The 13,989-nt window shown below is 42.2% G+C and overlaps 1 protein-coding gene across 2 annotated transcripts in view; it reads left to right on the top strand.

Moving 5' to 3' along the window:
* The window catches only part of LOC308113757 (chemokine-like protein TAFA-2), an 87,336-nt gene that overhangs the window by 36,085 nt on the left and 37,262 nt on the right, over positions 1-13,989 (top strand). For both annotated transcript variants that reach the window (XM_080470216.1, XM_080470217.1), the window contains exon 2: positions 5,154-5,254. In XM_080470216.1, coding sequence (XP_080326342.1) covers positions 5,155-5,254 — 100 coding nt within the window. In that variant the 5' untranslated portion in view covers position 5,154. The remainder of the gene's footprint in view (positions 1-5,153; positions 5,255-13,989) is intronic.

The raw sequence follows: 13,989 nt of genomic DNA, 5'->3' as shown, positions 1-13,989 counted from the left end.
CGGTCGGTCTTTGTCTGCACATGCTCAGTAGATGGACAATAACAAGAATGGCGGCCTCCAGAGTGTCATGACTCTATGTTCTCCTGGGCCTTGGTACTCTCATAGTTGAGAGTCACTTGGAACAGCAGTCTTCGTGGTCTGTCCATACGAACGTCCGTGTACTCACCATTGTTGTTATTGTTTAGAGTATTTTGCTCGCTGCATGCAAACAACAGCACCCACTAGTGGTCCAACATGGAAACTACAACATTTCTGCCGTTCCCTTGTAAATGGACGTCATTTTCCCAATGTCGTGTAAACACAAAGCCTTTGTGAAACAAAAACAATGTGTTTTCACTTGAGTTGTTGTTGAGTGAGCAATGAATATTACAACTATTCCCCCAAAAATATAACTACATGCACCCAAACAAAAAATTTAAAAATGCCCTCAGTAATGGATTGACTGTGCAGTCAAGCTAATCCAACTTGCCTGGATCAAACTGATGAATGGGTGTTTTCTTGAGAATCCATTAATTGCAGAGCATTCATGTGAACAATATTCATGCAATCAAAAAAAGCTTCTATTGCTCTCATCCCTCTTGTTACACTTTTCTTCTCCTCTTCACCCTTGCATTTCTTTCTTTTGCTCTGCACCTCCTCTTCTTACCGTTCATCCTTTCTATCGTCTCTGCGTCCTTTTCCGTTCCTCTTGACAGTATCAGACAATATCTTTCATTTTCTTTTGATATTGTAACTTTGAATAGTGCGGCGGGTGGCAGTGAGCATCCCGGCGACCTTCGCCACCGCGTCGCTCCACACAAGAATGAGCCAGTCATCTCGCTGCTGAGTTCACAGGATGAATCAGATCCGTATCTCGTATTGTTCCAACGTCATAGAGAGCTGGTTAACTTTGTGGAAAGCAGGGAAGTCAAACACATGTTCAAACACAGAAAGAAAGAACAAAACACTGAGCAGCTGATCAGGATCACAGACGTCACCACAAATTGGTGCAGATTCTTCACTGATCATAACACTATGTCACCTCAAAACACAAGGACATGATGTGACACTGTAGTCTGGTTCAGTTCGGTTAACAATCAGTGAACTAAACATGAAGCCACACAGACGAACAGGAAATAATTTGATTGGACAGTTAATTTTGTGTTTTCTGTCATGAAAACTGACAACAAAGAGAGACAGAATAAAAAGCGAGTCGGAGAGTGAAGTGAGGGATTTCTGTGAAAATTGATATGTCACACACATTTATTTATTTATTCATTTATTTTACAATTGGATGAGGCTGAGAGGCTTTTCGTTCTTTCTTGTTGTCTGATTGATCTTCAAGAATCGCTGCATGCTTGTATCATTGTTATCAGTTGCATAAATACAATACAAATGCTAGCTCATTATGAGCTCGATAACGGTGTTTGATTTGCATTTATAAAAACAAATCTGTCATCCTTTTATTAAAACTTTAATTCCCATAATTTAAAATGTTACTCCGTGAGGATCTGATCTACAAAGGTTTCCAGGAGAATATGCTGATAGATTCATTCACAACAAGCTCTGTATTTTACATCTCAAACATTTGCATTGTTTATGTTTCCATCTGTATTTAATCCTTCTGATTATGAAACGTACATCAGCTGCTCATCTTGGCTGGCTCGCCACAGCTTTTATTTGTAGGAACTTAATGATTGCTCTTGGGGGGGGGGGGGGGGGGGGGGGTTTGCCTGCAGATTTGACTTTGTGACAAATATTCTTTGGTAATGCATTTATTTATTTATTTATTCTGGCCAAATTCAGATGTATTTGCTCCAATGCCGATACGTTTGCCTATTCTAGTTGTGTGAGCGTCCAGTTCAACACCATTTCTGCAGGCTTTTAAGCCTGCAGGTCAGCACAGGAAGTCAGTGGAAAATATTCCAGAAGACATTTCTGCTCTGCTTTCAAAGAGAGCCAAAATAGCTGCGAAAGCATTAAATAATAATGTGTCGGACAATTGTCAAATCGTCTTTTAAAAAAACACAAAAATTTCTTCCAGTACTGTGGGTGCACCTGATATAGCAGCTGTCAGTATTGCTGTGTGACTGTAAATGAACGGATGGGACAAAAGCTGGACAAAAAGAATACTTGTATGTATGTGCACAAAAATTGTAGTCCAGACACAAACACACTATGCAGTGTGTTTTAAAAGGCTCCAGTCACTGATTAGGAGAGTGCAGGCATTCTATTTTCCAAACCGTGTGTATCTCACAGAATGAAAACTCCTCGAATATTAATGCATTTCCACTATATTTTTCTCCTCGACCATGGGGAGCTCAAGCAGAGCTCATATGCCCGTGAGATGTCTGTCCAGCTTTAGCTAAGATGCACACACACACACACACACACACACACACACACACACACACACACACACACACACACACACACACACACACACACACACACACACACACACACACACACACACACACACACACACACACACACACAAAGAGAGTGGAGATATGGAGGGGAAACTGATCAGCCGCGTGCAGCCGGGAGGGCATTCCAATGGGACTAATTAAAGGGATGGAACAGACTGCGCAACTCATCGGAGACCACCACTCTTTCTCCAACTCTATCTTTTTTTCTTTTCTTTTTTTTTCTCCTCTTGCTCTTCCTTTCTCTTCAGCTCCTCTGTGTTCAGTTAATGAAAGCTACATCATCCAGGGTTATGAGATCCGACGCTGCTTTTGTAGCGGCAGACATAATGGTGGGTATGATCAGAGGAGTTTAGGAAGTGTGGCATGGACTGGAAACACGTGCGCATGAGTGTGCGACACAGAAATCCACATGTAAACAAGTGAAAATGCAAATGCTGGAGCCGTTCACATGCAGCCGGTTCGGAAAATTTCACTAAATTTCTCAAACGCGGAGGCACACTTTGCGGGTTTGTTAGTGCAAAATAGTGGCTGTATTTGGTATGTTTATTGCAGATGTGCGTGCGTGCTTGTAAAATGTTGTGTGAGTCACCATCGGCTGCTGAGTTTGATACTGATGGAGAGTCAAGCTGTTTAGATACTATTGATCAGGACCCCTTGTTCCTGAGCAGTCACAACACACACACACACACACACACACACACACACACACACACACACACACACACACACCCACACACAGTCTCCACTCGTCTTTCTTTCGATCTCTCTCTCTCTCTTTTTACCGCCCCTATCTGAATCCATTTCTATATCACACGCCCACTCATTCTGCAGCAGACAGACCAAACAACCAGCCATAATGAAGTGGCACTGCATCATCACAAACACTGCTGTGTGCCTAAATAAGCTGGAGAGGAAGCAGACAGCATCTCTTCTTTGTTTCCTAATTATTTACTACTAGCAGAGCAAAAGGTGAGGGCGGGAAGAGGAGGGGGGAGAAGAGAGAGAAAGTGACAATCAAGAGGTGTGTGTGTGTGTGTGTGCGTGTGTGTGTGTTGCCCTCTAACCACAGAATGCCTTGGCTCAGCCCGTCTGGCTTTGCAGCTTTCTTTTCCAGCTTCTAGAAATGCCTGGCTGCATAACCAGATGACTCACACACCAAGCTCAGAACTCAAGCCAGGGCTTAACACACACTTCCTCATAGGAAAACCATTCACGTGCATACACACACACACACACACACACACACACACATCGGGTCGTACCAGATCAGATCCAACCAGGTGTGTGCATAATCGCATCTGCACTGAGTTGATCTGCCCAGACTCTCACGTAAACCTGGAAAGTTTGTTTTGTTTTTACTTGCGTCATCACAGGTCTGTCCAAAAGAAGTTCGCCGGAATCCTTTCCACCCATCGTTGTCTCCGTTGACTATGAAGGCTAAACACCATCATAAACAACATTCAGAGAGTGACTTCACCTAAATTAACTTTTTCCTTTCGGAGTGAGTGAATGTTCGGCACAGCTGCTTCATAGCACTTTCAGTTAGTTCCAAGATTCATTGTTAAAACTGTCACTTGCTTTTCCCGCAGCAATAAAATGAGAAGGAGGCTGCGGAGTACAAAACAAACGCACGTTCATCGGAACTTTGCAAAAGCGTCCTCATTGAAACATGTAAAGCAATAATAAAACAATTTCTGTCTATGTGCATGGTTTAGATGCTGCACTATGAACAACAGCACAATAAAATCTACATCTACACAACTTGTAAGTCGAGTTTTTTTTTTTACTTTATGTAATGCTATATGTAATCCGCTCATGTAAAAAGTAAACCGCAGCTGTAATGTTGATCTCATTGATTAAAGCTTACTCCGCTCACTCGCAGTTATTTATTCACACAAGTGCACAAACACAGACACAGTTTGTCTGTCTGGAAGTTTCCGTCCCACTTGGTGTCCTGAATACAAAGTGCTTTAATCAGATGCATCCCTTCCTTTCAGTGTAAACACTTGCCCGTGTGTTGACAGAGACACATTCTGCTTTTTAAATGCTCGCTCATTGTTTGCATTATCCACCGAATGACATCAACATGAAATCCTCTTGGAAGACGTGTTTTTATTTTATTTTTTAATATTAGCTTTTTATGTGAACCGATGCATGTTTGTTTTTTTTTACAGACTTTAAAGGAAAACTTTGTCACTGATCACTTGGTGGTTGAACGTATGATCCAGTAACACGGACCTTCATTTATTATATATTAGTTATACTGATGCAATAATTCGGTTTTATAACCAGTTTCGACCAATAAGAAAGAAAACACTATTTTTGTGAGTTGAGAATTAAGCCACTGAGGAAAAATGACGGTTTGATTTCTCTCAATGTGACAAATTCTCGACAGAAAAGCCAAATTGCCACCAAATGACCACAACCATTCAATGGCAATCCCTCCTCAAGTGCTGCACTGGCAACACAAAGGCCGACATGCTGTTAAAGCAGCTTTCAGACATGAACCGTCATCACCATTAGAACCCAGAGGAGCTGGACATGAGAGCACAACGTCGCTCGAGTCAATACTTCAGTAAATAAGTGTGTAATGTTGAATTAAATGAATAGAGCAGAACAAGTTAGGGTATTGATGACGTTTCTGCTTCAACCAGGAACGTCAATCTCTTTCATTGATAATATATCAGTTGATTTTCTTTTGTTCCTGATGTCTAACATGAGCTATGTGTTTCTCACTGACAGAATGCGGGAACGGGGTCCATGCATTTGTGGAGTAGGTGTGTGGAGTCTACTTCTGTCCCTCTGCCTGGCCTCCCTCACACATGCACACCGCAGCCACACAGGTAGGTGGACGTACGAGTGCCCGTTCCTATTAGCCGCTCGTTGTCTGTTTACACCATGCACGGCATTGCAGCCATTGTGGAGCGCCGCCGCAGACCGCTGCCTCTGCAGCCAATTTCGTTTCACATGTTGTAAAGTCAAAGTGAATAGAGCATGTGCCACCCGGGGGAATGCAGAGGTCGGATTCACAATGAAATATGAGACCACAGAGGCAGGTTGCCAGGATGAACACACGAAAAAAAGTTCTTTAATAAAAGAAAAAGGGGACACGAGTAATCCAACAAGAAAGGTCTTCTGAGTTCAGGGGCTTTTGTGACTTTGCAGTCCCACCAGGGTGGGGCGACTCACAAAGATGCCTGAGGGTTACAGCACAGACAGTGAGCAGTGAGCTTTGTGGATTAGAAATCCCTCGTCGTGTGATATCCTTCCCATGTGGGCCAAGTGGCTGAGTCAGGAGAATGACTGAGCCCAGAGGCCTCTCGCTTCTTTTCACTTCGTTTCTGGAGTGAAGGTATCTCCGGCTGGCAGTGATCACCTGCGTGCGACGCCTCTGGGTGGTTTTAATGAGCAGCACAGCGTGTGAACGAGAGATTTTCACACATCTGAAGTCGTGCTGCTCAGCTACATGCAAACACTTGTATATTTGCCGGATATTTATGGTTTAGTGCCACAGAAACTCGACGATTTCAACTTTGCAGATGGATTTTTGTCATTTCACATCGTAATGGATGACTGAAAGTGCTTTCTTCACTTACACGTTATATTGACAGGATCCATTTACTACCATTTTTCACCAGCTATTAGAAGATCCTACAATTAAGTATGAAGAAGACCCACCCTCCCTTTAGATGCACCACGGAGGGTTTCTCTGCATTACAGCCACAATAATTTATCCAGAAAAACCTATTTTCGGACTTGTGACTAACGTGCTCCCAAAACTTATCTGAGTTAAATGAGTAATTGACAATGACAAAACTGCCCGCAGACTAAAGAAAGAAGTGATGATAGTGGACTTTGTGTTTTAACTAAATATGATATGCAGTGATGGCTCGAAAAAGCTCAGCTCTGCCTTTGGCTTTCATGTCGAGATAAGTGGCGTGCACCAGCTGCCCTTCATCTGAACCGGTTGTCTTGTTACCGCGCGTCTAGCGTCACTGACGCCGGAGATATTTATACTGCAGTCGGTGTATTGTGTATCTCAGCATCTGTCCGGCACAGATGTTACATTAGAGGATGACTGAAATGGAAAGTGATCGACGAGTTTGAGGATTTCCTTGAGAACATCAGATAGAGATCTACCAGTCCTCTGACCTTCTGTGCAGAAACTGAAAGTTTCCTCATCTATTCTTGGACACAACAAGGTTCTTTGTGTATGCACAGAAAACGTATGTCCTTGGTGCAACGTGAGTAACTACAACCGCAACTTTGTATGTGTGTGTGTGTTTACTGTGTGTTTGTGTGCAAGATTGACTCGGCTGTTGTTGTCTGGCTGCCAGACATTATCTCCTCTTCTCACACAGAGATTTTTTGACAAGGCAAGGGCAAACATTTTCATAAATGGAGGGGTGATAAAAAGGCACGGGGAGCGGATGGAGACGCACTTTCACCGCGGTGCTTCAGCGGGCTTTCAATAAGAGTGCTGAGGTGTGCACAAAACAATAAAAGAACCGAAAACAGCCAGTCTGAGGTATAAATATCAAAGTCACGAGAAATGAAGTATGGCTTCCTTAGAACTGCAAATTAGGTTTCAGGCTCCTTATTGCATTTTCTCTGAAATAGAGGCAGTAATTATGTGCATGTGTGTGTTGGCATGTGCATAATTGCATGTGCATGCATCCTGTTAATGGATGATTGATTGTAGAGTAACTTGTAATCAGGGAGGTACAGGATTATCCATTTGCAGGTTGTCTGAGATGGAAAAAAAAAAAGACGAGTAATCAGATCATTATTGAATACAATCCCTTAGGTCACTTCAAGGTTGATGTTGTTACTCATTCAACTCACGCGCTGTCTCACACACACACATCCACAGAGGCACCCTCATACTGTATATGCCAGCTTAATTTGATTGTTGGTATTTAGCTTCATCACATTTACCATGATTAGTAATTTGAGTTTAGAGTTCAACAACAGTACTGCTAAATTTAGCTGTGACATTTCAAAAAGTACCAAGAAGTACACGGACTTAACTGACTTTTATTCAAGCAGGCAGTAGTGTTAGTATTAATTTAATACATGTGATAGTTCTGGCATTTTGTTGAATATATTATCTCTTTCTTCAGATGTATGATTTGATTCAAGTTCATTTTTGAGAAATGACTCACTCAAGAAGCGGGCTCCCTGTTATGCGTCTACTGTTTAGCCTTTAATCACTTTTAAACACAAGTATTGGTCATTTTCTTCCAGTTTCTTCAGGAAACTGATAACAGCCTCCTGCAGTCCAGTTCCACTCACGTCAAATAAAGAAAGAAAATAGGACCACACCTCTAACGACAAATTTCTGGAAACTGCCTTCCAACTTATTTTCTCTGACCGAAAATAATCCCTTGGTGCATGCTGTGCCTGCATCTGGGACATGGTGGCTAATTTTGGCTCTAAACAAAGAGTAATCAGTCACGATTGCAATGACAATTAAATAAAAATACATTTGTTGCAGTCTTATTAGTGAACCGGTTCCAAACTGATTTGATTGTGAAGTTAGGAATTACTAAGCTCTTCCTTTACATCCTCTTCATTCATTTCAATTGATTTGCAGCCGAAGCCTTGACAGAAATGATAACTCCAAGTTGTGCCATCGACTGCAGAAACTCTGCGCTCAGCGTGTGAATGTCGATCACTATTGCCACAAGATCTGAAGCTAGTAATGGCGACCGCGGGGAATTTACGGGGAATGGAAAGTGACAGAAGTCTCAGCATATGCATGTGTAAGTGTGTGTGCATGTGTGTGCCTTCATGGCTTCTGTTCCTCTTTTCTCCTCCAGATTTTTATCTCTCAAGACAGAATAGAAAAAGATGCTTCTCTTTTGCCACTGGTGTCTCTCCATCTGCTAAACCATCCATCCCGCCTGTCTTCTTTGCTTATTCACATGCTTTATTATACACATCACTCCAGAAATGTGTGAAAATCACAGGCCTTAAACCTACTCCGCAGCGCTGTAACACTCCACACATCTCCTACAATGAGATCTTATTTTCAGACAAAGTACGAGGCCTCGGTGAAACGTCTCAGCGGCTTTGCCAACAGTCTTGGAGAAACAGCTTGGCTTGGATTTTGAAGTAAAGCAGAACAGCGATTATGCTGATCACTTCACCACACACTGTCGAGTCATTGATTCTCAGTCTATAGGCCGCAATCTCCATACATCGCCACTGATTAGAGGCTACTAAGAACTTAAGTTACTCTGAAAGGCATCGGACCTGCCAAGATGGGGGGAAATAGAGACGTGAGGACTAAGAGATATTGGGCTCAGACGCGAATGCTGAAGCGCCCTTACACAAGCATCGGGACGTGTGCATTCAGTCAGGCAAGCAAGCACACGCAGGCTTGCAGTGAGTCCCACACAAACACGCGAAGCGCGCATCTACATGCGTGCACGGTCAAAGTGGCTCTCTAATGTGATGTGCGGAGACAGACTGTCTGTCCTCCTTAGTGGCTGCCCCACAGTAATGCTGCACTCTACGCTCGGTCTTACAACATGGCTCCATATGGCTTGTGAAAAATTCAAGCTGAAAATTACAAATGTGAATGTTGTTTTTTTTTTTTTTTTTTCATGCTCACAAAAATCCCAGCATCTTCTTCCGCTTTTAATTCACTGGTGGAGAGACGGGGAGATTGTTTACGTTGCACCGTGTAACACAAACACAGACAGAACAAATAATGAAACTAACAACTGCTTCAGAGACAGATTATTAAAGTCATAACTTATTGCCATTGAGTTTGTTGCAATTTTACAGCTTGTACTGTAATGGCTCCTTTTTGTGTTGCAGAGGAGGCGTTTTCTTCCTTTTACTGCAGACATAAAAAATCTCCTCCCTCCTGGCTACTCGACTTTTCGTCGGTTCGCGGCACTTTGACATTTCAAAGCAACACAAGTTCACTTTGCGCGGCATGTGAATGAGCGCCTGCATCCGTGTGCATTTACAATGGGCCACACGCTCGCGTACACACACACACACACACACACACACACTTTCATACAGTATGTTGTTTCGTGTCAGACATGAATAAGAAACTCTTCATGCTGTTATCCTCTTTGTAATACACACACAGTATCACTGCTGCGTTTTTAAACAATGAACAAAACAACCGAGCTCGACGAAAACTGAGTAGGTGTTGCCTTTTGACACCGTGACGATCATCCCTGCCTATACTCACAATAAGCTACTCACATAGACAAGTGGACCAGGTGCTTTCTCAACACCAGCGCGAACACTCCACACTGCGTGAATGGCACGATGGGAGATGAGAACTTCAGCGCGAGCGGCAAAGTTCTAGTAAAATGGCATTGAGAGCATCGGTAATGTGACATATGTATCCGAACAAAGTGGAACATGCGCGCGGGGCTCAGTTCAGAGAGGGATCTGATCACATCACACGGGGAGCTGGGTTTGATCACTCAGAAGAAGGCTTGTGACAGCGTGGAGTCTCTTGCGAGTCTCGTTTGTCACGAGGTACCACCTACTGTACATCTGCAGAGGACTGCTCACCTACATACTGCAACAAGGCAGCAGGATGATTCACCCTTATAGTGATTAACACGCTCATATCACAGCAAGTATATTTATTATATTCAATTATTGATTCATTCTAGACATGTCAAAATATACACAAAACACAGATACTTACAAAAGGAAACTATTTACACCCATATGCATTTTCCTCTGTACAGCTATACCTATATACACACATAGATATATAAATCCCGAGTAAATATATATTTCATGCATATATACATATACACATACGATAAATAAATCTATATCCAACGCACACACACCGATATAGACATACATAAATATACAAAATAAAACAAATATCCAGTTCCACATGTCTGAAAAGTGTTAAGAAGAAGTAAATGTTATTTAATCCTCCCCCTTCTCCAATATTCAATAATCACATTTTAATTTGATTTTAATGAAGATAATAAAGTCTTCTTGTAACAACCGATAATAAAATACCTGTCAGTAATGTGTTAATTAACATTTTGTATTACACGTCTGTAAAGCTGATTGAGTATTCCTCGTGTTTTCTTTTTTATTTGCATCTTGAGCTTCTCTTCTTTTTGACAAAATGAACCAAAATTCAGCCAAAGAGAATTTTTTTTTTGTGGGGAATGTAATAATGTTATATTATTTGAATCCTGCTCCACACCTCACCTGAAATTTCCAGCGGTGGAAGGCGGCAGACGGGGAGAACCTTTAATTCCCTCCTGTCATCACTCATTTTGAATATCAATATCTCACAGAGCAGCTGCTGACATTAACCTGCATTTTGGTTTATTTACGGCCAATGTATTAATCATAGACTAACAATTTTAGTTACAGGTCGGGCTCCATCTCGGTAATGAATAGTGTTAAAATTAGCATTTATGAGCCTTTGTGAAGTTTCACACTTATTAAATTGCAGTTACATGAAATTTTCTCATCCTGAATCCCTCGGAAGACTGGCTCACATTTCCATACAGCAGTGTAAAATGTGTTATTTATGATCTGTCCATTTGTTCATCATTATGCGTGTTATATAGCCTCTGGCTCCTTTTTTCTTCCTGCTTTGTCGTACTTCAGTTTGTGTTGTTGACAAATTCCAAGTAACTGAATTTGCATATATTCACCTTCACCAATCAGTCTGTCCTTGGTAATTCATGTGTTGTTTTAACCATGATGTTATTAATGTGCCCGGGGTGTATCTGATAACTGGCTACAGGCACTCTGGCCTTTTGTCATCTATCACAGGTTAATCTCTCACATTTATTCAGACTCGGACGCGACTCCATCACACATCCAGGGCACGTGAGGAAGATAAATTCATTTCTAATGTCATACAAACAGCCTGTTTGTTGAAATATTAAACATGAAGATCACAAGCCGAATGGGCTTTCAACCAAGGGGGCAGCCTGTTCGGAGCTGTTGTTTTCCATAAAGTGCAGGAAATGAATATCTGCAAAAGTAGAAAGGTGATGGCGGACGACAAGACGCACTCTGCCAGGAGGCAGCATGATTCATGGCCTGTGCTGGAAGACACATAAACACAAGTGGACCATGAGGCCGTGATTGGGTTGCCAAGCAGCAGCCATATGTTGTGTATATGTTATGTTTGAACTTTATAAGGCGGTCATTCTATTTATCGGAAAATGTGTGCAACTTGCTTGGATCAGCAATTATGAAAATATGAATCCGTATTAAATCTGAGGTCACTTATTCACACCAGAACTCATTTAAATATTTAGTAGTTATACGATTTAACCCAAGAAAATGCACACGTATTTCTTCTCCAAGTAAAATTATAGATCAGAACACTTGACCGCAGTAAACAGAATTCTGACACCGATTTCAAAATAATTCTGTTTTGTGTTCACACTTCAAAGAGTAAAGTGCACAATAAAGCTGTACAAGGGACTTCGAAATTAGCACACAGCGACAAAGGCCACGGTTCGAGTCCCAGTCGCGTTTGTGTTTAGTCCGGTTGCTGGTTTCATCAATAGTGAGGTGGGGTTGGCTCCAGTGCGCCACCACCCTAAGTTGGCTAAAGTGTTGTAGAAGAAGAATGGATGGAAATTTGGGCTTTCGATGGACGTGTGGAAGCTGCATCACTGTGGGTCCTTAGATTAATGTTCACTGATCACTCTGGGCTGAAGATTGGGCTTGACGAGAAGACTGAAGTGTTAGTGCGGATAAGGGAAACTTAGGCCCGGTTTACACAACATTTCATTGCAAACGCACAATTTTTGTGTTTTCGTTTCAGAAAAAATTCACATTTACACAGTAATGTGTTGAAAACTATGTCAGTTTACATGGAAACTGAAGAAACGCTGAATATGAAGTAGTTTCCATGTTGGGCCACTAGTGGGTGCTGTTTGTCTTTATAATAAAACCACACAGACACAGAGAACGATACGCTGTAAACATTTTCCATTTTCACTAATAAACAGGGCCTAAGACTGGCATTAACAAGCCTCCAGGACTCGGACGAGCAAGAAACAAAAACAAAAACCTGTTAAAAGGGAAGTACAGGTGATCTATTCAGCTCATGAAAGAAAAGAAGTACCAGATTTCCAGACTGTCCGACCCTGAGCTCTCGAAAGCTTTCTGCACACACAGAAAACATTGTGACCCAACAGATATGGTCTTCGACAGGACGGTATTAACCTCCGAGGATAAGCCACAGAGAAGTGATGATACTACATTGTACCTGAAACGCATCTGGAGAATTTCAAAGCGTGTCCCATGGCTCAGGTGTCTCAATTTCCAACTACATGCTCCGTCCGTTCATATGTCCAAATGTCCTCAGTGGAGACGCTAAAGCTAACGTTGCTCCATAGACGTGGGCCAACACCTTGCATGGCAGCAGCTGACGTGTGTGAATATATGTGTGAATGTTTTAAGGCTGCCAAACCAGTGTGAAAGCCCCTCAGGCCCAGAGCGTTTCTCCTTTAGTTACTAACTGATCTGTTTCCTTGTTTTTGTTCTATCAGGTTGAGCTGGGCCACAGAAGCAATACCCAGAATAAATGTACAGTACTTGTCTGGTTGCTGTGCTCGCTGTGGAACTGAGTGTTCGTGTTAATTGTTGTAAATGGAGAGTTTTCTGTGGCTGCACAAGGGAGATTGGCTCATCGGGGCATCTCGATGTGTTCATTAGTGCAAATCGTTACCCGTTAGCTCGCTGGCCACCTTACATGGAACTAGTCTGGTACATCGGTGCGATTACTGAAGCAGAAGCAAAGAATCTATTGACTCTCCACATCTGGTTAATCCGCTGTATTCACGGTTACTCAAGCTTCCTCCATTCAGGGAATCTCATTGAAATCCAAATCTCCTTTACGAGAAAGACCCGAGGGCAGATTACACACAAAGTTTGGCGAGAGAACAAGGAGATACTATTAAAACAGTAATGAGTGGCCTTGATTGCAGTTTTTACAAGTCATAAAGTAATTCTCCTTCCATTAGGCCCGATGTGTCTGCTAGTCTTTGAGTTTCCAAGTCTCCCTCTCCCCAGCGGATCCTCCTTTCCTCTCTTTTGCCCTCTGTTTCAAATGCTCCCTTTCTTCCTCTTCCCAACTTTTGCTTTATTTCACAGCTATTAAACCAGGAAATTTCAATCAGGTAGCTCAGCGTGAATTTCTGCAGGGGCAGGAGAGAAAAAGTGAACTTTTATTTAATGCAGCCGTTCTTTCTTTTCTCCTCTCCACCTCCATCTCGTCTCTCTTTTCTTCCGCAGCTGAACTCAACCTTGGCTCTTTATAGTTTATGATTCAATTTCCAATTTGTCCTCCAGAGGTATTTGCCTGGTGGGTGGCACAGCGCTTTTGTTCTTATGTGTTTGTACAATGCTCGTCTTTGGTATTCATAGGCAACACAGTCTTGGAGACACATGCATTTGAATTTCCAATTCTGTGTCTGCAGTTCTTTTTGGCTTCATTTTACATGAAAGTGACATTGAGATGGGTATCGCCGTTTCAACCGAGCTCCTGGCAAGAGAGGAGAGATGCACTGAAATATGTATAACTAATACAAACTAC

The sequence above is a fragment of the Lipophrys pholis genome (assembly GCF_963383615.2).
Source record: "Lipophrys pholis genome assembly, chromosome: 8".
NCBI classification, from domain to species: domain Eukaryota; kingdom Metazoa; phylum Chordata; class Actinopteri; order Blenniiformes; family Blenniidae; genus Lipophrys; species Lipophrys pholis.
Note: the sequence above shows the minus strand (reverse complement) of the source record. Positions and strands in the feature narration are given on the sequence as shown.